Here is a 27,630-nt window from a genome sequence, read left to right on the forward strand (position 1 = left end):
ACGGAAGGGAATAACGACAGAAACTGAAATGTACAACAAGAGGAAGACATTCGTAATGGGGTTCGACAGACAAGGGAATGGGCAGACAATGATTACAGTGTTACATCAGCAACTTCCAAAAATTGGTGGACCAGGAACATGTAATCAAGATCAAGGCCCGACAACACTTTCCTAATAGGCTTTGGTTGTTTTCCTCGGACCCGGAGATGTTCAGTTAGCGCAGATCTGGGGCCACGATGCTAATCCTCGCCGCAAACACAGAGATTACCTTCCGAGAGCCCCACTCTGAAAAGATGTGCATGTGTAGTGATGTGTAGTGATTGGGCATTAGACGACACATGGTTCGAATGAAGTCTCGTCCCATATTCAATTTTTTGAACCATGAACGCTTCGATACCTGCGGCCAACTCCCCATTTGTCCATTTATGTTGCCAGCTGTTCAAGGTTTCCTGACGAACTAATGTGAAAAATTCATCGAAGGTGATTTTCCTGTCGTAAATATCATCTTCCATAGCACCCACCTTTGCCGAAGAGTCCGCTTTCTCATTTTCCGGGATCGAGCAATGAGAAGGGACGTGAACGTGGACGTGAAAAAGTGGTCAGGAGGTAGGGATGCGATTTGTTCGAGTGAATAGTGTACAGCTGCTAGCTCAGCAGTATACACGGAACTAGGCTCTTTGAGCTTAAAGTAGGCGCTATGAAAAACGTTGAAAACACCGAAACCAGTGGAGTCATCCATTTTTGGCCCATCTGTGTAAAAGCTTCTCTCCTCGTTGGCGTGCCCGTATTTGCTTGCAAATAATGGAGGTATGACCTCCGCACGAAGGAAGTCTGGTATTCCATGAACTTCCTGCTTCATGCACAGATCAAAAGTAACAGAGGAACTGTAAGAGTCTAAGAGGTTAGCACGATTGGTGTCAACCGAAGATGGGCTTACCTCCAGAGTCATATACCAGTGGTAAATACTCATGAATCGAGATTGAGGGTTTTGTTCAAGCAGCTTCTCGAAGTTGACAATGACCAATGGATTGAGAACCTCACAGCGGATGAGGAACCGGAGCCATAATTCCGCGAAGCGATTTGTCAACGGTAGTACTCCCGCAAGTATATCCAGGCGCATCGTATGAGTCGAATTCATACAACCTAACGCGATACGGAGACAACGGTACTGAATCCGTTGAAGCTTCAGCATGTGTGTTTTAGCCGCGGACTGAAAACAGAAACTACAGTATTCGAGGACCGACAGAATGGTTGTTCAGTACAACGTGATAAGATCTGCGGGGTGCGTTTATTGATCGCATGAAGTTAACCCGTTCCTGGAATTTTTGTGTCAGATACACAATATGCTTCCCGAAGGTGCATTTCGAGTCGAACCAGACCCCGAGGTATTTAGAAGACATGCTATGAGTGATTGTCTTACCCATCAGTTGAAGCGAGAACTTAGTGGGCTTATGTTTTTTTGAAAAGACAACCATCTCAGTTTTCTCCGGGGAGAATACGATACCCAGCTTTAAAGCCCAAGCAGACAAATTGTCCAAAGTATTGGTCCTTGCAGATCAACCGCTGTTGGCCCCGAAATGGATACAACACAATCATCTGCAAGCTGTCTCAACGAGAAATTTGGCATGAGACATTCATCAATGTCTCTGACGTAAAAATTGTAAAGTAGGGCGATCAAACATGAGCCCTGGGGGAGACCCATGTAGCTAATTCGTGAAGTTGCCGAGTCACCATGAGAAAAACTCATACGCTTCTCTGAGAACAAATTGTACAAATAACTGTTTAAAATTGGTGAAAGTCCACACGAGTGGACTTTTTCGGATAAGACATCAACGCAAACTGAATCAAAAGCCCCCTTAATGTCCAAAAACACTGAGCCCATTTGCTCTTTTTTTAGCAAAGGTAAGCTGAATTTCTGAATAAGAAATCAACGCAAGACAGTCGTTCGTTCCCTTGCCCCATCGGAAACCAAATTGTGTATCTGTCAAAAAACTATTCGATTCAACCCATTTGTCTAGCCGGAAGAGAATCATCTTCTCCAACAACTTCCGAAGACAGGACAGCATCGCGATTGGGCGATACGAATTATAATCCGTCGCAGATTTTCCGGGCTTCTGGATAGCTATCACCCTCACTTGCCTCCAATCATCCGGAACAATGTTGCACTCCAGTAGCTGGTTGAACAAGCTCAATAAGCGCCTCTTCGCGACGTCTGGGAGGTTTTAAGCAAATTGAACCTGATTCGATCCATCCCTGGAGCGGAATTGGTACATGGAATGAGAGCCAGTGAGAATACAATAATCGAAAAGGGACGATCCATATCATCCCTGTCAGCAAAAGCATCACGTAGCTATTGCCTCACTAGTACCGAATCCGGACAATCTTTCTTTGCGAAGTCGAGTATCCACCGCGACGAGCTTTCACGATCTTCGTTTACGCGTCAAGCATTCTTCTCCCGATGGTCCACAGAGTTTTCATTGAGGTCTCGCGTGATAAACCTTCAACAAAAGTACGCCAATATCCGCGTTTCTTCACTTTGACCAGTTTCTTGAACTGGATCTCGAGCGCAATGTACCGTTTGTGAAGTACGATCGAACGGTTTAGGGTCATTTGTCCAAATGCCGTTTGGCCGAATGTCGTTTGGTCGATTGCCATTTGGCCGAAAGGGTCATTTGGTCGAACGCCATTTGGCCGAATAGTTGAAATCTGCTTTCTTGCGAAATGAGAAGTGAGTAGTGAGAACAAGAAAGAAGAAGGAAGAAGGAAGAAATAAGGAAGAAGGAAAAACGAAGAAAGAAAAATGAATAAGGAAGAAGGAAGAAGGAAGAAGGAAGAAGGAAGAAAGAAGAAGGAAGAAGGAAGAAGGAAGAAGGAAGAAGGAAAAAGGAAGAAGGAAGAAGGAAAAAGGAAGAAGGAAGAAGGAAGAAGGAAGAAGGAAGAAGGAAGAAGGAAGAAGGAAGAAGAAAGAAGGAAGAAGGAAGAAGGAAGAAGGAAGAAGGAAGAAGGAAGAAGGAAGAAGGAAAAAGGAAGAAGTAAGAAGGATGAAGGAAGAAGGAAGAAGGATGAAGGATGAAGGAAAAAGAAAGAAGGAAGAAGAAAGAAGGAAGGATGAAGAGAGAAAGAAGATACCACATCAGAGTACCACATCAGCTTGACCTTGACATCAGCTATCTTGGCTTGACCCTCGACAGCAAGCTTATTTTCAAGCAACAGGTTAGAAGACGGTGACGAAGTGTAACGTCTTGTTGAAACTACTGTATTCTTTAATCAACCGTTGATCGTCAAGCTTCCTGTCTACAAGCAAATCATCCTCCCCGTGATCGAATATGGCATGCCGGTCTAGGAGAGCAGCGCAAAAACGCATCATCTGAATCTCTAACGGGTCCAGAACAAGTTGATGAGGATGATAATGAACACCCCACCCAGGACACGAACATCTGAGGTCCACTGTCTGGCCGGGAAAAAAACTCTGAACGAACGCTTTGGTGAGTGTAAGGACAGGTTTAGGGTTTGTTGCACCTTCTCGGACCATGATGCAATTAGGGCGCTAGTTCCAATTTAGGTTATCAAATTTTCTCGTAGTGTAAATAGAGTAGAAAGGTTATCAAATTATTAGTTTTAGGTTTTATTTTAAAGCAAACCAATGCCTAAATAGGCTGTCATGTAGAATTTTACAATGCAATTGTTTTTTATTACTATAGTAATTCTATAGAATATCAAATCAAACTAACACAAAGATGAAGAACCTTAAGGTCAACCACTTGACATGTAAAAATAATATGTACAACTCAAACTTCATACTCAAAAGTCGTATGGGAGAAATACTCAAACTTCGGACACTCCAATTTGTATGGGAGATTTTCAGAAATATTTCATTGAATTATTTAGGATAGCTTCATTCTAGTAATCCATGTTAATTCAATACGACGAAATAATTTAAAGACAGCCTGAGCTCTCTAGTGATAATTATTTGCAATTATTCTTCACAATATTGTGTAATTTGATGCTCGAAGTTTGAAACGTTGAGTCTGAAATATGAATCCGAAATTTAGCTGCTGTCCAGAGTTTGAATAAAAAAAAAACAAAAATGATCAAAGAGCCCACGATATTTTCACTTGATTGCCTGAGATAGAAATGAGCGCTTTGCCCACTAATGATCACGACCTTTTGTAGTACTGGCAACACTTATTTCCCCTCTCAAGTAACGGTGAAGATAGGCATGGCCAGGAGTAGTAAACCTCATGTGTTTGTGATTTTTGTCCTAGACTGAAATCAAGGACCAGATCTACGTTGATTCTTCTACGAAGTACACCGTAACTTCACAGATGAAAATACGTTGTGATTTTAACATATTTGGATCATGTAAATAAACACAACATTCAATCGATATCACTGTTCTTTTAAATCGAAATAAATTTAAACTGTGCTTGCTTGTAAAATTCAGTTTGATTCAATTGAATATCGAATATTAATTCGTTTGTTGGGATTGGCTGCCATTTTACTTGTCGTTAAATTTCAAAATGATTTGCTTTGTATGCTATGCTATGTAAAGACCGATTCCTGTTGAATGCAGCTTGTTGTCATTTACTTTTATAATGATACTAGGGATCCTATAATGAGAGATATGCGAAAGCGGCCATTGTAAGCCAATCGAGCATTGAGAACTGTCAAAACGTGAGCCAAATGAACGTTGTTATTGTTGCAGATTGAGACGAGGTTGAGAGGTATTGAGATAGATTTTAAGAAAAGTTTCATCGAATAAACAATTTGTTTTACTTTTGCGAGTAGAAGTAATCTAGTTTATGTATCGTGTTTCGCCTATTTGTATTGCACTTTTATTTTAGTGATAATGCTTATTTAGACACTGTTAGTGGACAGACAAACATATTCCAAATTGTTATCAAATGCAAAGTCATATACAAGCTTCAACATTATGCGCTGCGGCAAGTGCTGGAAGCGTTTGCCAACAAAAGTAACAGCGTTGCTAAATCGTCTGGAAAAGTATTTGCATATCTCTCATTATAGGATCCCTAAATGATACTACAAAGTATGTCTCGTCTTCGGTACAGGCATCGCTTCCATTTCATTCCATCATTTCTTGTTGATCATTTAAATAGCGGTTAAAATCTCTGAATGCATTAAGTAAGTCTGGCTGCAATAGGAGATTAGTTTCGTTCAACAGGTTCACGAAGAGAATACAATGGATGACTCGGTTGGCACCAAAAATAAATATCAATAAGGGATCTTTGTCATCCACCACAATACTATTTTCGAAGGCATGTATATGTATCTATATTTGGTTGGAGTATTTTCATTATTATCATCTGTACGAGGCATAGTCAATTGTTTTCGTTATCTTCATGAGACCATTCATGTTTTGAGATGAGTGACCTAAGAATAGAATGTAAGCACTGATGTTTGGTTACCCCTGACAAGTAAGAACGGCGGCATATCCTTAGTAAGCATTTCCAGCCACGACATATAGAGTGGGGCGGATACGATTCCCTGCGTTAAAAGGAAAGCATAATTATTTAATCAGTATTGAAAAAGTATATGAACATAATAAACATTACCTTTCGTGGTACGGGCATGGAAAGCACGATAAGTGCAGCGTTCTTGGAGTGCTGCTGAAGCAGTTCCCGGAGTCGCAGCTGGCGATTGGTTTTCTCCTCCAGTTGGACCTGCTCAGATGCGCTGATGAACACATTCGCTCCCTCTCCATCCATCAGGGTACCGAGCAGCGACCGGTGGGCGTGGATTGTAGCTTCTTGCGGTTTGTCCGATAGGGTGACCATAATCAGCGATACGTAGTTGATGCGAAGTTTTTCAAGCAAAATTGTCATGCTGTTGGGCGAAAGTAACGTGGAAGAACACAATTAGGTGGTGACGAATGGAAAACCGCTAGCAACTTGGTACTTACTTTGCGCGTTCTTCCTCAATTTTACTCAGCTTACTGGCAAGGGCGAATACTCGTATTTTACATTCGGACCACTTTGACCGAGTGGAAATGATGTACGGCAGCAGAACTGTGAGGCCACCGTCATCGTACAGCCACCATACATCGATGTAACCTGCCGGTTGTTTTTCTCGGAACATGCTTAGCTCTTTGGTTAGTTCAGCGGAGTTGGAGACTGGTCCTTGTGCTGAAAAGTTTGAAAAAGAGAGGAGTTTTAACATGAAACATGTTATTGAAAACATTTGCTATCAGAATGAATTTTGAGCGGTTAGAGACAATAGCTTGAACGCAAATAGAATAAATTGTCTTATAGATCACACCGGAAGATAGAAATTGTATTGTTTGAGTTAACGTATCATAGTTGACGGAAAGTATCGGGAAAACTTATGATTCTATTGCAACTGTAAGTCTCCAAAAAGCATTACATAGAATGTTTTGTAATTGTATACATATATGGGAATGGCGTGGTTGCAAGAATTATACAGGGTCCGGTAATTGAACTGCTACATAAGTGAGTAAAAATAATATAATACAAAATACGTATTGGGAATAAGTTCTACAAAACGTCGTCGAACCGTGGGCACGTCGTTATTTTGATACCAGGGGTTGGGTCTTACGATAGGATTAGACGCCGGCTCAAAAAGTGAAGAAAACCTAACTAAGGGTCATTTCGAGCTAAGAGCGGTCAGCGAGTTCGCCGGACCTGAATCCTATGAATTTCACTCTCTGGATTATGTTGGAGGCCGCGGTTGCTCTACATCTGGTGGCCTCTGGTAAAATAACACAAGAGCACTGCGGGCCCCGTACGATGCGTTCCTCGATCGTCTACGACGAGTGGTTAAGCTCAAGGACAAAAAAGATTAACTTGACGTGTAACCTTTCAAAAAGTGATATGTTTTCTTTTGAAATTTATCTCTTAATTCTAATGTAGAATTTCAATAGCCGGACCCTGTAACATTGCTATTACGGACCACCCTTGTGAGAGTGTGATTTTCTGTGCACTCTTAATTTAAGTATTACTACTTTATAAATACTACAAGCGAGCTCGACAAAGAATCCCATGGCGATTCAGATTTGACTACAACTACCTGCCGGTAGTAAAAATATAATATGCTTAAACCTAAATTGACTGATTTGTGTTGTAACTAGAAGTAATAAAGTGCTTGATTGATTTGTGTTTGGCTTAGGTTCGAACAAAGAACAGATGCCCTTAGAGTGTTCGTGATGATGATTTTGCTGGGTTTATGTGCTACGTTTGTTTGTCGGATCTAATATTTTTGCGAAATTCAGGCGTTTTCTAGTAAGCAATCTTAATCCCAAAACGCAATCGAATTACTTTCAATCAGTAGAAACATGTTCGAACAGTAGTTCCAACAGATTCGATTTGCATTTATGAGTTTTATGGCGGTCTGAAACTCTAACGCGTTAAGCAACGGAAATAACTGATTCACATTTCTCTATTGCGTCGGTCATTTGGAACGGTACACAAGATACAAACCAGATTAATCTACTTCTGCCAGATAGTGTATGCTTTGCCTGAAGAAAATTCAAATCAAAGAGCATATGATAATGATAAACCATTGTACATACATAATTACCTATTTCTATAACTCATTCCGGAAACTGTGTGAAGATTTCGGGTGAACACTCCAGTTCGTTCGAATCGCGCCGAGGACTAAGACAAGGTGATGGACTTTCATGCCTGTTGTTCAACATTGCGCTAGAACGTGTCATGCGAAGAGCCGGGTGTAATAGCCGGGGTACGATTTTCCAGTCAATTTATTTGTTTCGCGGATGACATGGACAATGTCGGCCGAACATTTCCAAAGGTGGTAGAACTGTACACCCGCCTGAAACGAGAGGCAACAAAAGTTGGACTGGTGGTGAATGCGTCAAAGACAAAGTACATGCTTGTGGGCGGAACCGAGCGCGACAGGGCCCGCCTGGGAAGCAGTGTGACGATAGACGGGGATACCTTCGAGGTGGTCGAGGAATTCGTCTACCTCGGATCCTTGCTAACGGCTGACAACAACGTTAGTCGTGAAATACGAAGGCGCATCATCTGTGGAAGTCGGGCCTACTACGGGCCGGGAAACTGCGGTCGAAAAAGATTCGCCACCGCACCAAATGTGTCATGTACAAGACGCTCATAAGACCGGTTGTCCTCTACGGACATGAAACATGGACAATGCTCGAGGAGGACTTGCAAGCACTCGGAGTATTCGAGAGACGGGTGCTTAGGACCATCTTTGGCGGTGTGCAAGAAGACGGTGTGTGGCGGCGAAGAATGAACCACGAGCTCGCCCAACTCTACGGCGAACCCAGTATCCAGAAGGTAGCTAAAGCCGGAAGGGTACGATGGGCAGGACATGTTGCAAGAATGCCGGACAGCAACCCTGCAAAGATGGTGTTCGCTTCCGATCCGGCAGGTACGAGACGGCGTGGAGCGCAGCGAGCGAGATGGGCAGACCAGGTGCAGAACGACTTGGCGAGCGTGGGGCGTATCCGAGGATGGAGAGATGCGGCCTCGAACCGTGCATTGTGGCGTCAAATTGTTATCTGTTGTGTTATCAGTGTTATCTGTTTAGATGTTAACTAAATAAATGAAATGAATGAATGAACTCATTCCGGATCCGTAGCGCTTCGCGGTAAATGAGCCTATCAAATAAATGATAGTAAAGTTTTTTTTTCTTTTATTCCCATTAATTCTCAAGAATAAGATTACATTGAATTTTAACACAAGAGTGAATTTTAGTTTGGCATTGAAGTGATACAAGTTTTGACTTTCCTGTCCATTAGCGCGAACTAACTCGTTTGCAATTCCGCAGGAAAGAACCGCGCTCTAGTGCAAAATCTCATCTATATATATAAAAACCAATCTATGTATGTATGTTCGCTAACTACTTCTGAACCACTTGGCCGATTTCAACCAAATTTGGTACACACATTCTCTATCCTCAGGGGAAGTTAACAAAGGGGGGGGGAGGGTCATTTAGGAAAGGGGGAGGGGTTTTGTTTAGAAAACGAACAATTATGTGTAACTTTCATCTCCCAGGACCGATTTCAACCAAATTTTGTACACATATTCACTATAAGGAAACAATCATATGAGAGATTTTGGGAAAGGGGAGGGTCTGGAGGGAGGGTATTGTTCAGAAAACGGGTAATTTAGAGTAAATTCTGAACCCCTGCACCGATTTCAACCAAATTTGATACACATTCTCTACCCTAAAGAAAAGATAACAAATGGGGTGGGGCGGTCATTGTAAAAAGAGGGAGGGTATGGGGGAGGGTTGTCTTTATAAAACGAGCAATTCAGTGTTACTCCCAACTTCCAGTACCCATATCAACCAAATATTGTACACATATTCACTAAGAGAAGTCGATCACATGGAAGTGTAATTTGGGAAAGAGGGAGGGGTCTGGGGAGGGTATTGTTCAGAAAACAGGCAATTCAGTGTTTCTTTTGAACCCCTGGACCGCTTTCATCCAAATTTGGTACACACATTCTCTATCCTAAGGAGAAAATAACAAAGGGGTGGGATGATCATTGGGAAAAGGGAGGGTAAGGGGAAGGGTTGTCTTTAGAAAAGAGCAATTCAGTGTAACACCCAACTCCCAGGACCAATTTCAGCCAAATTTGGTGCACACATTTTCTATTCTAAGGAGAAGATAACAAAGAAGGTGGGAGGTCATTTTGGAAAAGGGAAAGTTATGGGGGAAGGGGTTGTCTTTAAAAATGAGCAATTCAGTGTAACTCCCAGGATAAATTCCAACCAGATTTGGTACACTTATTCTCTATTTTGGAAGATGTTTATTGAAAAGGTAGGGCCAAACAAAGATATAAAAATATATTGATACAAAGGTTCAATTCTATGAGCGGTAGATCTACCTCTGTGGGTTTCGTGCTACAGCATTGGACATTTTAATTCTATAATTTACTTTTCAGTCCCTAGCAAAGCCGGATACATATAGCTATTAGCTATCTATATATCTCGGATACTTATTCAACGTATGTGACGTATGTGATTTTGTAAACAAAAATTTAAACGTTGATTTCTGCAATCTGATAGCACTCCCACGCAAACTATCGCCACATACAGGTAGGGGAGGTTTCGGCTACATGTTCGTTGTATTGGTTTGCGTGGGAGTGTCATCATATTTGACAAATCGACGTATGCATCTTTGTTTACAAAATCACATACGTCGTTTTGAATAAGTTGCCGAGATATATAAAACTCAATGTTTGTATGTTTGTGTGTGTGCTCCAGCCTAACTTCTGAACCCATTATTGTATTGTTTAGTTATCGATCAATTCAACCATTTATCGAAATCATGGTTTGCCCAACGTAAAAAGCAATGATTAATGTGTTTCCTTCTGGATGGTGAATGTGATCCCTTCTTTAAAAATAGACGTTTGCTCGGAATAAGGCATCGGTGGATGTTTGTCCTTCTTTAGAAATAGACGTTTGCCCGGAATATGGCGATTATGGGTTCGCTCCCTTTTCCAAAATCAGTCAATGTTTTCAAATGAAATCTGCCTTCTTTTGATCAAATGATGAAGTATCGATAAGATAACGCAATTATCCTGTTGACCAATTGGTTTATTCATTTTCCGATTGTGAAAAAAAAACTGCGAATCAAACTGGCAATTCCGAGCAAGGCCGGGTACATAAAGCTAGTTAGTTCATATAAAAATCATAACATAACGATAACTCTCTTGAGCAATGATATCAATCGATTTTCAATTTTTGTGAACGCATCGATTAGAAATTTTCGTAAGAGTCGATTTTTTGATCTACCGTTTATTTGGAAGGCTCATTTCCCGTGAAGCATTGCGGAGCCGAAATAATGTTTTTTAAAACAATTTTTCATGATTTTCATACAATAATGTTAGTTTTGGGGAACCGAAAGACTCGTGGTTTGGTCAAGGTTGTAACAATTAAATGCTTCCATTCAGTCGAGGGTACGAACACGTTGGATATCTTCTTGAATTTGGCCGACATTTTTTATAGTGGCTTCGTATTCTACGTCTAAAGTTCGTACAGCCACTCATAGGACTGTCCCCTGTAGTTTGTTTTGGTTGTTTGGTTCCGGAGTGATCTTATGACTTTCTTGTAAGATACTTGATGCAATAATTGAGTGCATCATGATTTGTAACTATCCTATCTATGGATGGCTCAACAATGCCTTATCGTTAAATTTTATCTCTGTCCTTCATTGCGAATAGCTACTTGGACACAGCATAGAATAATTTGTAAATTTACAATTTTAGTTGATTTATTTATGTAAATCAATCATACGTGCGATAACTTTAGATTAAAATAAATCTTCATGATCACGAAAAAATAGTACAATACCATGGTGCTTGAAAAACATATCAAATTAGATTATTTCTGGTTTACTTTTAAAAATTGGTAAATTCCCGATTATTTTTGCTGTGTACGTTGATAGATCCGAATCCAAGCAATAGGGCAATGCACGAACGAATCAGTTTCACTTTCTTTCTTCATCAAAGTTGGAAAACAACAAGGCCAGTTTTGACAGCTAGTGGCCTTGTTGTATTCTAATTTCTGTGCAGTGAGAAAGAGATAAGTTAGTTCATCCGTGCAGTGCCTTATTTAGCGTTTGGCCTACTGCTGGATTTGCAGACGACTATCTCTATTTGACGGTTGATGTCCGGCATAGATGATAACAATAATGCATAGTATTTACCGTTACCGAAATGATAACATGTCTATTTCTGGATATCAATATGAATGTCTGATTGTTATGAATCATAACTTATGATTTTATGATCAAACACTTGTACAGTGCCTGCATTAAAATAAGATGTAAACGTGCATGCACACCATTTGTTCCACTTTCAATAGGCTTATACTTCTGGACAAAACGCCCAAATATTAAACATAATGCGAAGTTTTTTTACCAACTACCAAGTAATCAATTATTAAAAATACTGTTTACCGATTTATATCCATCATTAAATTCGTTGGAAACTTCTTCAGATTTTTTTTTTAATTTTATCCGGGAATTCATTGGAAATTTGTGCAAGCAATTACTTTGGATATTCCTCCAGGAATTCCTTTGGATATTTCTCCATTTCTTGGTAACACATTACGGAGAGCTAAGCGACCTATTCCAAAGAGCGGAGACGAAATCTGCAAGCAAGTGCTAGACTAGAATCCGGCAGGACATCGCAGCCGAGGCAGAGCCAGCCAGGTGGTCAGGACACATGAGTCCAAAAATTTCTTTGAAATTTTTTGTGTTCAATCCTTCTGCTGTTCCTAAAGACATTCTTCAAGAGTTCTTTTAAAAATTCCTTCGGAAATTATTATATTATAATTTGTTCCCTCCTTAGCCGTGCGGTAATACGCGCAGCTACAAAGCAAGACCATGCTGAGGGTGGCTGGGTTCGATTCCCGGTGCCGGTCTAGGCAATTTTCGGATTGGAAATTGTCTCGACTTCCCTGGGCATAAAAGTATCATCGTGTTGGCCTCATGATATACGAATGCAAAAATGGTAACCTGGCTTAGAAACCTCGCAGTTAATAACTGTGGAAGTGCTTAATGAACACTAAGCTGCGAGGCGGCTCTGTCCCAGTGTAGGGATGTAATGCCAATAAGAAGAAGAAGAATTTGTTCAATGTAACGCAAACTCATATAATATAAAAATCCATAAAATTGAAGCATTCTACATCTGGTGTGCCACATACCCAGAAAGTTTGGTATCCTCTGCTTGATAAAGTTCATTTTGAATTCCTGCGGACAATCCTCAAAGCATTCCATCAGAACTTCTTTTATGATTTTTTTCGGTTGTTCCTTTAGGAACTCCTTCGGAAATTCCCTCAGGACTAGTCATACGACGAGTTAGTACTATCCCATTTAACTCCACTACTTGATTGTAACACATGTGTATTTTGACCTCAACAGTAGAGCCCTTTACTTGGTATTCATTAACTACGAAAAAGCTTTCGACCGAGAATATGTGGGGCGCCCTGAGACGCAAGGGGGTTCCTGAGAAAATCATCGGCCTCATCGAAGCACAGTACGAGGCCTTTTCGTGTAGAGTGCTGCACAACGGGGTCCTGTCCGACCCCATCCGGGTTGTAGCTGGTGTGAGGCAAGGCTGTATTCTATCACCGTTACTGTTCCTCATCGTAATCGACGAGATTCTGGTAAATGCGATGGACCGTGAACCAAACCGCGGGCTGTTATGGCAGCCTATAACCATGGAGCACCTAAACGACTTTGAATTGGCTGAGGACGTTGCACTCCTCGCGCAACGGCGCTCTGCTATGCAGAGTAAGCTCAACGAACTGCCCGAGCGCTCCTCTTCGTCATCAACGTCAACAAAACCAAATCGTTGGATGTAAACACGGTGACTCCTTCCAGTTTCACAGTAGCCGGGCAACCAGTGGAGAATGTTGAAAGCTTCCAATATCTTGGTAGCCAAATAGCGTCAGACGGTGGTACCAAGATCGACATATGCGCACTGATCAAGAAAGCAAGGGCTGCCTTTGCAAGTTTAAGAAATATCTGGAAAACAGGCAGATAAGTGAACGCACCAAAATACGAATTTTCAACTCTAACGTGAAATCTGTGCTGTTATACGCTAGTGAAACATGATGTGTATCAGTGGAGAACACTCAACGGCTGCAGGTGTTCATTAACAGATGCCTGCGGTATATAATTCGGGCCTGGTGGCCTCACAACTGGATCTCAAACAACGAGCTCCATCGTCGTTGTCACCAGAAGCCGATAGTAACAGAAATTCGGGATCGGAAGTGGGGCTGGGTCGGCCACACTCTACGTAGGGGCGGAAACGAGATCTGTAAACAAGCATTAGACTGGAACCCAGCGGGACATCGCATCAGAGGCAGACCCAGACGCTCATGGCGACGAAGCCTCAATAAAGAAATAAAAGAAGTCGACCGAAATCTAACCTGGCAACAGGTTAAAGCGATAGCCGGGCAACGCTCAGGATGGCGATCTTTCAAGAAATAAATTTTCGAAAAAAAAGGAATTTTCGAAAGATTTTTTAAAGGAATTTCCATAAAAAATAGAGGTGTCCATAAACCACGTGGACAATTTAGGGAGAGGGATTGTCCACGATTCATACAAATTTTATAAAATTAATATGAACAATTGTTACCTCGGGGAAGAGGGTATCGAAAACTGATCAAGGATTTTTTTAGAGAGTTCTTATAGGAATATCTGAAGGTAATAATATTAAAAAGGGGACTTTACTGTAACCCTTTCATGACACCTTTTTATGCGTATTCGAAGTTGAGTTTTGATCAGATTCCACCAAAACAAAACAGAAACAACAACAAAAATGTATTGAAATAATTCTTTTGGGAAAGCCTAGGTCGTCCACACTGTTCTGGAGTACGTATTCCGGGATATACAAGAAAATATATCAAGAAATATAATTCCCCAACATGAAAAATTTGTCGGAGTACACCGATCCAAAACGTCTTGGAATGTGGAACATTCTGTCGATCCGATTAACCAAGTCTTGAATTAATTATCCTCAAACGACTAAAAATCTCAGTAGGTCCGTAAATTTGGAATGGTATCGTTCCTTATTTTTTTAAACTACTACAGTCGTCCTGGATGATTGGTTCTATGAAATCAACAATTCTGACCGATTTGGTTGCTGCAACTCAAATGTAATTGAATTCAGATGTATATATGTGACGCTTCTCAGATATGCTTGCCCCGAAACGTATCCCAGCAGGTTCGATAAGGCAACTTCAATCCTTTCCTTTTCAAGCTACTTCTGACCTTCAAGTTTGTCCTGGACTTCAGATTGTTGGATCTCTGACATCATACAAATCTCAGATGTTATATTCATGCACCGATTAGTATCCTAGTAGGTCCGTACAGTCGAAATTAATTCTCAGTCTTTCAGCATACTCCAGACTTCCGAGATTATCCAAAACGTCCTGGAGTCCTGAACATTTGTTCTATGAAATCAATCAAGTAATGAATGTTATATTTTTGCACCGATTAATATCCCATAAAGTTCAATACGTTGAAATTATTTCATTCCTTACTCCTACAAGTTAGTTTGGACCATCAAGTTTATTTTTCAAAATGTCCTGAAGTTCAAATTAAATCCGATATCCTTAACGCTTTCGTTAATTGCATATGCCCGATGAACCTATTTTGGTATATACGGATGCTGGAAATATTGCAAAAGTTCTTGTTTATCTGGTAAATTCTTTGATTTGAAGTCAAAATTATTCCATCGGATTGTGCAGTAGACCTATGATGAGATCATTGAAAAGTTTTAGATTTATCTGTTGGATAATTTGGTATGATCTTGATAATACTAATTAATGATTTGAGTGAATTACTTCTACGTAAAGTTAAACGATTAACAATGATATGGAAATGCCAATATCATCTTCCAAACTTAGACGTACATGTTCATGATAGAATTAGAGGCGAAAGTATAGAATTGATAGTTCCGTTAGGAAACGGCAGGCATGAAGAATGTTTTTATAGAAGTCGATTTGAAAGCGAGCGGAGGGCAATATTTGTGATGGCACATATCGCACGATCTTCCTTCTGCAAAACTCCCTTTGAAAGGGGGGGGGGGGAGAATATCAGTGTGGAAGCTGATATATCGCCACTGGCAAAAGGAAGGTGGTTTGATTTGCTCATATGCCATCGCGTCCGGGCAGCAGGGACCATGTCCAAGGGCTTGACGACCCCTCCCCAGCCGTCTGTGAGTCAGGGGTTCTGCCTAGGAGGTGGTGGGGTTAACAGGGGCGCTGTTAATTCCCTCCCAAAACCACATATCCGCAAGCAAACCTTATCAAGCGACCGTGTGCCGCTTAAAGCATACAAGCCCCTAACCCCGAATCCCAAGGTGTCAGGCGACCCGTGCCGAAGGGATGAATGGCCTGGGGGGTGAAACAATTAGCCAGGTCGTTAACGGAGCCTGTGGAGGTTCCACAGAGTGAGGGCTGCTTCGGCGGCAAACGGGTGGCAGTGGGTGGTACCCACTGGTGGTGCACATGTGGTGCAAGCGAATGGGAGTTGGGGGTATTACTCGTAATACCCCTACAGAATGAGGGACCGAGTGTATGGGTGAGCACACAAGTAAGTCTCGCATGGTACGTATGGTCGGTAGTGTTAGAATGACTGAAGTCTGGTGAGGCCTGGCAGGAGTGTCGGGGAGCAGATACCTCTGCGGAACCTCAGAATTAGGGGACACGAAAGTTTCGCCATGCCTGACAGGAGTGTCGGGGGGTTGATGCTTCTGCGGCACCTCAGAAATCGGAGTCATGTAAGGTAAGTGGTGTCACCCCGTTGCAGGATGGGGCGACCATCACACTGGCTGAGGACTATCTGGGCCTCGAAATGTCAATAGGTGGGTGCTGCCTGCAAAAGTACCTTACGGAGACCTATTGACAGTATCAAAGCCTGGGTAGGTGAGTGTTAGGCACGCTTGACGTGCCGGGTGTTCCACGCCCAAACGATGCACAGGAGGTGCACAGAGTGGATAAAAATGGGAGATGGGGGTATTACAACCCCCACTGAGTGAGTGACTGAATGTCAAAGAGAGTGGTGCACAAGTGGTGCAAGCGACTGGGACTGAATGTATGAGCGAGCACACAAGTTAGACTCGCATGGTACGTATGGTCAGAGTGGCTGCTTGGGCAGTAGTGTGATCCGGCTGTCAGGGACGGAATGAGTGAAGTCTCGCTAGGCCTGGCAGGAGTGTCGGGGGCACATACCTCTGCGGCACCTCAGAAGTAGGGGACACGAAAGTCTCGCTATGACTGGCAGGAGTGTCGGGGGGTTGATGCCTCTGCGGCACCTCAGAAATAGGAGACATGAAAGGGTCTGCCTCGTAGCTGAGGTAGGAGCGGCATAGGAACCACCAACCTAGGGTCGCCTCCGGCTTGGTAGACAAGTGGTGCCACCCTGTTGCAGGACGGGGTGAACACCACACTGAGTGAGGACTGTATATGTTGTGAGATGGCGGCATGGGGAGGGGGTACCTATAAATTTGTTCCTTGCAGTCATTCAAGCGGCATAGGCAGGTGAGTGTTGGGGCACATGTGGTGCCAGTGTGTCTTGTGCAAATGTGTTGCATGGGGAGTGTCGAAGAGTCGAGGCGCATACGTGCACTTGTGTACGTCATGGAGGGGGCGCAATGCCCAATAGTCATCCCCCGAAGTATTGCTTAATTGCGGGCCGGGGGAATGACTGGAGAGGAAGGAGTTGGTTTTAGTGGGTCGGGAGTGGTGATCCCATCCCCACACTACCTGGGTTCGCCTCCCCAGGTGTCTGTTTGCAGATTTCCATTACCTTCGTTAAAAAAAAAAAAAAAAAAAAATATGCCATCGCGTGCGGAAGGATTTTCTATCAACGAGTACTGTCTCCACTGAGCAATGCAATGAGTGAGCATCTTCCGTCTACAGTGAGGTGTCCAATACTACCTGATATTCCAACATAAAATACGTTGCTCACCCAAAAACTATCTAAATGCAATACCTGCATATTCACTGAATTAACTGGCCTTTTGAAAATGTGATCTTTCACCCCTGAACATTAAATAAAATCGATTTCAAAACTAATTCTTGTTTAAACGTATTTTTAAACGTTAAATTTTTGTTTGAACGTTTAAAAATTTCATTTTCGGGAGAAAAGTTGCTATACGATCGAGCACATTTTTTTCGAATAAAACAATAAACAGTTGGTAGCTCTTCGAGAGGTACTTTCAACGACTACTGTCAATATAATCAAAGTTAATTATTGTGCTGTTGCACAGCGTCAATATCAAAATAATTACTGAGTAATTGTCACAATCACTGAAGAATGAAACCGATTGTCTTATTCAATGGTTTAAATAATCAGTACGACGTCAGTCGAGGTGTAATTTCTATATGAAAATGAATGTAATTTAAGCTTTGCTGCGAGCTTCGAAACATTTCCGTATAGCTAAACAATAAGATGCATCGCATCAAACCATCCATACTGAGGGTTGGCAATTCGGTTTAGACTGAGAAAATGTTCGGTTCGGAGTTTTCTTATCTTTCCTGGGTATAACTGTGTGGCAGTGATATAGTGCTAAGATAAACTATGCAAAAACAATATACAAATCAGAGCATGAAATATTCATCTTCCTGAAGCAACTTCACCCCGAATTTTGACAAACGTCGCATGAATATTGAGGTGGCTCAAATTAGTATGGGAAAAACTTTTTTCAATTTTTTTGATGGGCCGCCCTCTTATTCGGTTCTATTTGATGCCCTGATGCTCTGGACAAAATTTCAGCCAAATCGGTCAACGTTTGGGCGGTGCTAAATTCGTTGGAAGTTTATATGCAAAAATGTATGCAGAAACATCCAAAATCAGTGAATTGCAGTTGGACGGCACAGCTCACGATTATAAACTATGATACTCATTCAGATCTTGAGGAATTTAATACAGAATGTTATGCAGAAAACCGCGAGAAGATTAGAGTTTGCCCTGCTAAGTTATTAGCATTTCTCTGATATGGGATTTGAGCAAATTTCGTTTCTTTTATCTTCGAAAAGAAATAAATTCACCCCTACAACACTCCAGTAAAATGCTAATATATTTGCCTAATAAACTCTAATCTTCTCGCGGTTTTCAGCAGTACATTCTGTATTTAATTCTACAAGAACTGAATGAGTATCATGGTTCTTGATCGTCAATTGTGCCGTCCAACTGCAAATCATTGTTTTTGGATATTTTCGCATACATTTTTGCATATAAACTTCCAACGAGTTTAGCACCGCCCAATCGTTGACCGATTTGGCTGAATTTTTGTTCAGATCATCAGGGCATCAAATAGAACCGAATAAGAGGGCGGCCCATCAAAAAATTTGAAAAAGTGTTTTTGAGCCACTCTAATGAATAGTCAAAACATATATTGACTTTCTTGGGCCCTCCTTAGCCGTGCGGTAAGACGCGCGGCTACAAAGCAAGACCATGCTGAGGGTGGCTGGGTTCGATTCCCGGTGCCGGTCTAGGCAATTTTCGGATTGGAAATTGCCTCGACTTCCCTGGGCATAAAAGTATCATCGTGTTAGCCTCATGATATACGAATGCAAAAATGGTAACCTGGCTTAGAAACCTCGGAGATAACTGTAGAAGTGCTTAATGAACACTAAGCTACGAGGCGGCTCTGTCCCAGTGTGGGGATGTAATGCCAATAAGAAGAAGAAGAAGAATGACTTTCTCAGTTTACTTTTTCATATATTTTCTCATTTGATTATTACGCATTGCAAGAAAAGTTTGGAATTCAGGATAATTCAAAGCGACTCCAATGAATATTTTCCTGGCAAATGAACAAAGGCAGCTATTGCGAATTCTACGTTGTTTATATTTATATTTATGACATTTCTATATTTAAATCGTCCTGAATCATTCAGTGGGGAATGAACAATTCCAAAATTAGAATGTTTACAGCGCAGAAAAGATAAATTTCCGAAAAGAAAAGACAAACTCAGTTATATTTGAAGTTTGCTAGTTTTATGGGCTGTAGGGACTATGTCCAAGGGCTTGACTAACCATCATCTGGTCACTGCAAGTTGAGGAGATTGTTTAGGATGGGGTTGGGTTTGAAAAACAGCTCTGTTCAACATCTTAAAAATCTACATGTATCCGGAAGTAGACTCTACCAAAGCTACCTAGTGCTGCCTGAAGCACTTTAGCCCAAGTCATGGTGATGCATGGGTGGGACCTGACACAACAAACCTGACTCGATTGCCACCCGGCTAGAGGAGACAGGCCCAATGTGCTGCTGATAAAACCAACCCTTACGAACACATATGAGTTAAGATTAAATCGACATTGTTGTTTCAAAAGGGCGAAAGTCGCAAACGTAAACATTGACTTCTTCTGCTGATTCCAGGAAGATTAGAGACTTCTGGCGGTATTTTCCTCTTTCGTTCGATAGAAGGCGCGGAGCGCCTCCAGTGCCAGGTGGTTGTTAGCTGGAAGCGGTCCTAGTTGTTGAGGAATTTGCAGGAAAAGGCATTGTTTACGTTTGCGACATTGGCCCTTATGAAACAACCGTGTCGACATATTTATGCAGTTACTAAAGTCCATCATTATAGAATCATAGTTGTTGTAATATCGGTTTTTGTAACAAACTGGGGTATCTCCCGCGTAAAAACCTACTCCAGCGTACATTGATACATCAAATGAAAAGTCTTATGTAGTTCGGGTTAATTGTCACCTCAGACTGGAACTGATAATCTCTTTATGCCTGTGTAGGTACACGCAATTTGAATCATTGAACTTCATGTCATCTGATTTGTTTTGATGTTTTAGCTCCAACGCACACTATGTGAAATTTGTTCTATGCGGGGATTTCTCTCTGCGCGTTATTTCCGCGAAGCTATCCAAATTTTTCTTTTTCTCCGTAATACTACTGAGTACGGTAACTGCGCGCGAACAAAACATAAGTAGTCTTGATTATGCTGACATTTGCCGCTGAAAATGCACCTCAATTGAACGTCGAGAATAGATCTAGGGGAACTGTTCCGATTTCCATCTCACTGAACATATATTTATCTCATCGCGCATCAAAGTAATACGGCATCAATTTCGTCGCCTCTTTTTGCTAACATGCGTGTGCACTGCTGAAAAAATCATAAAAATAATAAACAAACCAAATACCTTTTCATTGCTTTGTTTTTCGTGAGACCAATATCGGAGCTATAAGATTAAGTCCAGGAGCAGTAACCCTATGTATGATTTTTTTAAAGCTTTAGATATATGTTCAGTTTTTCGGTAATTTTATAATTTGTGAAATTTAAACAAATACTCATTGACCTATATTCATTCCGAAAATTGACAGTGCAGAGCCGAATATGAATATGTTTAGAAATGAAGTGACAAAGAAGGCCGATGAGCTTCATAAAAAATAATAATGTTTTGAACCTATCGAAGTAGGCATTGTATGAATTTTAAATGAGAGCCACATCAATAGTAATCGAAGCAATACGAGTTGAGCAATCTCAAACTCCTGCAAGCGAGAGTATCCACACGTAAAAAAATTTAATGTTATTTATTATTAATATTCCTAATACTTTTTTGCCAAAGCAGGCGCTTGATGATACTTATGCATCGCATTCGTTACATACATTCCGAAACTTATACTTTTCATTAACTTATGAATGTTATTAGATGTGGGATCATTCATTAGGTGACATAATGAAGAGTAAGAGTAAGTATTTTCGAATGGTTTTTTGCCATAACATATAAGGTTATTTTTTTACATTCAATCATGCATGATTGAATCGTACTGTTTACATGGGCCCCGTACGCATGTCACTGGGGGACAAAGCTCGTGTACTCTGCATCGTAGCTTAGAACCAGTATTAGGGCGCAATGAATTATTATAATTTCGCAGACTATGGTCTGTGTAGTAAATAAAAGTCTTCCCCATGGCTACACGTCGTCGCCAGCCCCGCAGTATGCGTAGGATCCACAAACCTTCTTCCACCTGATCGATCCACCTTGTTCGCTGCGCACCTCGCCTTTCTTGTGCCCGTCGGATCGTTGTCGAGAACCATTTCACCAGGTTATTGTCCGACATTCTGGGAACCTGGCCGACCCTCCGCAGTCGTCCGATTTTTGTGGTGTGAACGATGGATGGTGGTCAAATAGCCACTCGTGGTTCATTCCCTGAGTAGCACAATTTAGACCGATTTGGTTGCAACAACTCATATGTGACTAGATTTGCTCAACTCGTTTTAACAGATGGGCTGCTTGGGTCACCTCCTCCATGTATTGTCTTCCATATGTACCCCGCCATAGATAGTACGCAACACTGTCCTCTCGAAAACTCCAAGTGTGCGTTGATCCCCCACGAGCATTGTTCAGGTTCTCGTGTACGCAGAGAACTACTTAGTGAGCGTTGCATAGATAGTTAGTTTGGTACGGCGATGAACTTTGTTCGAGATGTTCCTTGCGAAGTCCAAAGAACGTGCGATTTCCTGCCATGATGCGTCACCGATTTTTTCTGCTGGTATCATTATCGGAGGTTCAACACATTAATAAATTAAAAAAAATATCGGAGGTCACCAGTGAACCCATGTACACGAATTCTTCAATCACTTCGATTTCGTCACCACCGATGCAAACTAGTGGTAGCTTCCCTTTTCAGTCTGCTATAGGCTTTATACAACTTCTCAAAGTTACGTACCATAATTTTAATGTCGTCGGCGAAACCAAATGGCTGAACGGACTTCGTAAAAATCGTACCACTCGTATCAATCCCTGCCCTTCGTATTACTCTCTCTAACGCGATGTTGAATAGCAGGCAAGAAAGACCATCACCTTACCGTAATACTCTGCGCGATTCGAAGGGACTCGACAATGCCCCTGAAACTCGAACTACACACATTACCGATTCATCATCGCGCCTTGACCAACCTATCAGTTTATCTGGAAATCCATGTTTGTGCATAGTTGTTTCCATAGCTGATCTTGATCGATTGTAGCATAGGCGGCTTTGAAGTCGATGAGTTATGTATGTATGAAACCAGTAGTAAATGTAGATCTGCTACAGTCGTCTGACTATGAATATTGTGGATTTATTTCCTAATTCGGGAGGTAGGTGATAATAGTTCAGTTTTTTTTTGTGTTTATCGTGCAAATGTGTTGCTTGTTGATTTAGTTGAGAGAAGCGACGGAGATTCTTCGTTGCTTAGTTGGTTAACAGCACCACTATAGCGTACTGAGGCTCGTGGGTTCGAGTCCCATCGAGGGAAAGTGGTTACCTCCAATACATTTTTCAAATCAAAATCTTCCACATAATGTACATATTCACATCTGAGTTCAGAACATTGTAAATCAATGTCCAAAGAAAATAAGCAATTTTCGTACACTTTGATTATACTAAATATTGTTGCCGAACTAGTATTTCTTATGGACATAGTGTAAAATGTGTGAAATATAGATTTAAAAAAACAAAAAGCAAAAACCTGATAAAAGGGGGAATATGTGGCAGTGAAATACTGCCGTCATGCGCAAAGTTGTTCCATGTTTGCTGGGATTCCCTATATACATGGGACAGTTATGCGTATAGCGGCAGAATAGTGCTTAGACACGGCATACAAAAAACAAGGCAGGCTCAGCATTAGGGTGGTTCAAAAAATCGATTTTGCTCCACAGTGCTCATTTGATTCTTTACCATGTTCTAAGCGTCCTCTGAAAATTTAAGCTCATTTAGATTAAAACTGATTTAGCACAAGCCGTTTCAAGTTTGCATGCTAATTCTAGATTGCTTTGAGAATAGGTCGTATGTGCAAAAGAGAGGCTCTCTTTGTTCACGCTCTCTTTCGCTTGTACATAAGCTAGTTTTGAATATTTTGCCACATTTTCACTTCAGAACGCTAGACAAAACTATAATCTTTAGATATCTGCCAAGAAATCTGAAGTAAACTTTATTATAGATCTGTAATAATCGAAAGAGAATGGAGGCAAAGAGAGACTCTCTTTTGCACATACGACCTATTCTCAAAGCACTCTAGAATTAGTATGGGGAAATTTATTTTTTTTCGTTATACTGTTAATGACCCTACCCCATCAAGCACATGTTAAAAGAAAACCTACATAGCTAAAAGAAATACTCAACAGCTTTCACTCAGTGAAAACCGCATCTCAATTAATCGTTCCAATAATTAGTAATCGAATTTAATATATACCGTGGTTTTCTGGAGCTAATTGCATAACTCATCAACAGGCAACATTGCTGCTCGTGGCGCGAAAGATAGCACACACAAATTCAGGCTACTATGTTGCACTGCACATTTCAGTGATGCCCTCAAAGAAGTTTAACGATCATGACTAAAGATTCGTAACCTGTCTTAAAATCGATTACTAATTATTGGGACGATTTATCAACATGCGGTTTTCGTTGGGTGAAAGCTGTTGAGTATCCCTTTTAGCTATGTAGGTTTTCTTTTAATCTGCGCTTAATGGGGAAACGTCATTAACAGTATAATGAAAAAATTAATTTCCCCATACTAATTTGCATGCATACTTGAAACGGCTTGTGCTAAATCAGTTTTAATCCAAATGAGCTCAAATTTTCAGAGGACACTCAGAACATGGTAAAGAATCAGATGAGCACTGTGGAGCAAAATTGATTTTTTGAACCACCCTCTTCAGCATGCATGTAAACATTCAGTTTGAATGTAAACATGTGACGTAAGCGCTATTCAAATTAATTCATGAAAAAAATGTTACTTAGGTCCTTTTGAAAAGTTAAGCGAGAATTGCTTTGAATCTACCAAAGTAGGCATTATATGAACCTCGACTGAGACCCACATCAATAGCAATTAAAGTAATCGAGGCAAGTAGTAGTTGTCAGAGGTGAGTCAGAGGGCTGAAAACCTCTCAAATAAAGACAGAAAAAGAGGTTGTTGTCAGTCATATGAGGTGAGCCATCAGAGCCAGTAGACTCCCGATTGTTTATAACAATAATAATCTCCACAATAACAATACAAGCTATGAAGGATTACACAATTCAATGACTCTTAGTCGAAGAAAAAGCGCAAGTATCTTACCTTCGTTTGGAACGTTCACACTGATCTGCTCGTTGCTCGCTGTTATTTCGCTAAGATCCAAGTTTGAGTTGACCGGCAGCCCTCCTTTCTGGATTCGCCGTCTGTCCGGTGTATTGCTGAGTGCCATTGTTGACATGACGTTCAGTGCGGAATCGGCCAGATCCATCGCAGGGTTCGATGAAACCATATGCGAGCAATCAAGCCCGTTCGGAAGTCGAAGAATGGCCAGTGCCAATCGGTTATCAAACGCGTTGCTATATCACATAAGTAGAAATTTAAATTGTATGTCATTGCTTGAAACAGTACTATTACTTCGGTACTTACTGTAGAACGTTATAATAGGAATGAAGTTGTTCATAGCCGCATCTTCGCCAATCCTCCTTGTACCCGATCATCAGGATGTTTGGTGTTAGACGACCGAAACCTGAAGATTGAATCATTGCTCGAACATTTTCATCAAATGGAAGACCATCTAAAATGTTGTAAAACGCTTTGATTTTCAGTTCGTTCAGTGCTTGCTTGCCGGTTTGAATTAATGCCTTTCGCTGTTTGTAGTTCAGTTTCTCTTCCACCACGTTGCCCACGATCATCAACGACTGATTTTTGGTGATCAAGTTGGCAAAATTCAGTAAGCTTGGCCTATGCTGTGGGTTACCCGAAAGAACCAACAACTGTGGGTTGTAGTTCTTAACGTGATCTCCTACTTGTTCCAGATTGAGGGCGGAATTCAGGGCTGATTTGTACGCCGCAGCTTGAGTCGATGATCCCCAGTTGACATCCGGTTTGCGGTAGGTTACCATTAGGTACAGAACGAATATGATCAGAATGGTTGCAAATGTCGATACCACATCGATGAGGAACATGATGGCCACACACAGCACTGATCCAGCCATACTCAACCAGGGGTGATAATACCGGAAGGTTGGGCGCCATCCTAACGGTTTCACCGTAGCGGCGTGGAATGTGCAGAAGTTCACCAAAGCGTACGATGCTAAGAAGAAATTCGATATCAGCGGAGCAATTGTGTTGAGATCAGCAATCATTATGAATGCGAATGAGACAAGGAAAACAAGGACATAGCCACGATATGGTTCCGAATGCTTTCCGTAGCCTTTGGAAAAGAATATCAAGCCTGGATAGATTCGATCGATTCCAAGGGCTTGGATTAGACGAGGAACGGACAGAAGGTTGGTCAACGCAGTGCTGAGTGTAGCGGCCCAACATCCAATATAGATCAGTATGCTAGAGGCAGCAATCAGCTGCATTATAGAGTAGTCGTTGTTCAGTCCATAGTGACAGTTCTGTGAATATAAAAATAATACTTAATAAATAATATACTAAATTCATCGCATTCTATCCTTACGTTAAGAACTGTATCACAAGAAGTGAAATTGACTCCCACCAGATCCGTTAGATTGCCGGATGCGTCTCGAACAGCCACACTACCAGCAATGATGGAAAATCCGACGTAGGAAATTGCCGACACGAGACAAGCCAGAAGTGTTCCTTTTGGGATCGCACTGGCAGGATCTTTTAGATCTCCGCAGATATTAGCACCGCTTTGAATTCCGGTTACACTCGGGAAAAATATGGCAAAAACACTGAAGAAATTTTGCTGGATACCCTCGCTGAATCGATACAAGGGTCCCATGTTGGCTGCTACTACAGCCGTAGAGAATCCAAGAAAACCTTTGGCCCTATCTACGTCGCCAGTGGGACCCATAACTGCTCCTACGACGAACGTTCCAATAGCGATGAGGATCGCTGCCAGTAGAAAGTTCTGTGCCTTTACTTCCCAATCCATACCGATTGCACAGATAGCCACCATGACGAAGAGCGCTATAGTTCCGACAATACGAATATCATTAACACCTCCGTCTATTATCTTCACTCCGTTTGAAGCTGAAATGATTTGCCTAATTCATTAAAATGATAAACAAATTTCATTCACATCCTTCAGAACTCACCGAGAAGATCATTCAAAGAGCTGCAAAATCCGATCGTGTTCATGGACGCATTGACCGAATTAGCAAAAGCAAACACCACACCTACGGAGGCTCCGAATTCCGGACCCAACGATCGCGAAATAATGTAGTATATGCCACCACTTTTGACTTGACCATTGGTGCACAGGGCCGACAGTGATAGGGTAGTGATTACGCACACCGTATAGGACAGTATCATGATCAGCATGGTGTCGAAGATTCCGGCTTCGCCTACAACCCAGCTGAGTCGCAGGAAGAGCATAACTCCCCAGATGTTGAGAAGACATGGTGTCAGCACTCCTTGGACCCAGCCTAGCCTAATAAGGGGTCCGGATGGCTTTGTATCTTCCGCATCCGGTTCCTAAGAGGAGGAAGACAATTTTGTTCACAGTTTAAGCATAATTAATACTCAAATGAATTGATGCCGGTTGTTTTCTTACGATACTTCACTAGTTCACTATCTGTTCAACATTGTATCATGTTGTTCTAAGAGAATGATGGAATAAAGTCGACATAAACTATTCTCTAAATTCTTCAGGAATGACATATTTCAGCATGCATTTATGGACTGTTATCAAGGGTTCATTTAACTGCAGCACTAGCTTCAAGGAATGTTCGAGGAACCTAACCGACAAGCGATAGCTGTTACGCGGATCATTTTGCCAGATAACTTGAAATGATTCTTATTGAAAACAACAATATGCTTGCGAGTTCGTAACGAATATTTTTCAGGCTGGATGTTTAGTTACAGAGCACAGTTGAAGGGAATAGTTAATCTCAAATCATTTCATGTTTGATGATATTAGCTTGATGATTGGTCACCGAACGCTTACCTGTTTCTTATCTTTAGCGTCACTGTCTCCATGCAGTTCACCAATCGAGGGCCGTTTGTTTTTTCGCACCGACGTTCGATAGTGATCCAACCTTGGCAACGGGTCTCTGGAATTATAGAAGAGCATAATAAATAGCGGTTTCGTGGTGAGAAAAGCGAATAATGTGATCAAAGACAGTTCAATTAGCGACATTCTTCTATATTATATATATATATTATATATATATTATATATTATATATATATATATATATATTATATATATATATATTATATATATATA

General features: G+C 41.4%; 1 protein-coding gene across 1 annotated transcript in view; it reads right to left on the reverse strand.

Moving 5' to 3' along the window:
* Nucleotides 1–5,276: 5,276 nt before the first annotated feature.
* LOC134227985 (bumetanide-sensitive sodium-(potassium)-chloride cotransporter-like) overlaps nt 5,277–27,630 on the reverse strand; it is a 53,890-nt gene continuing 31,536 nt past the window's right edge. Inside the window, exons 2-9 of the mRNA XM_062709717.1 lie at nt 27,350–27,455; nt 26,499–26,877; nt 25,895–26,433; nt 24,856–25,832; nt 24,532–24,785; nt 5,921–6,143; nt 5,574–5,844; nt 5,277–5,505 (exon numbers count right to left, since the gene is read on the reverse strand). Coding sequence (XP_062565701.1) covers nt 5,392–5,505; nt 5,574–5,844; nt 5,921–6,143; nt 24,532–24,785; nt 24,856–25,832; nt 25,895–26,433; nt 26,499–26,877; nt 27,350–27,455 — 2,863 coding nt within the window. The 3' untranslated portion in view covers nt 5,277–5,391. The remainder of the gene's footprint in view (nt 5,506–5,573; nt 5,845–5,920; nt 6,144–24,531; nt 24,786–24,855; nt 25,833–25,894; nt 26,434–26,498; nt 26,878–27,349; nt 27,456–27,630) is intronic.

Source organism: Armigeres subalbatus, chromosome 3 (genome assembly GCF_024139115.2).
Source record: "Armigeres subalbatus isolate Guangzhou_Male chromosome 3, GZ_Asu_2, whole genome shotgun sequence".
NCBI classification, from domain to species: Eukaryota; Metazoa; Arthropoda; class Insecta; order Diptera; family Culicidae; genus Armigeres; species Armigeres subalbatus.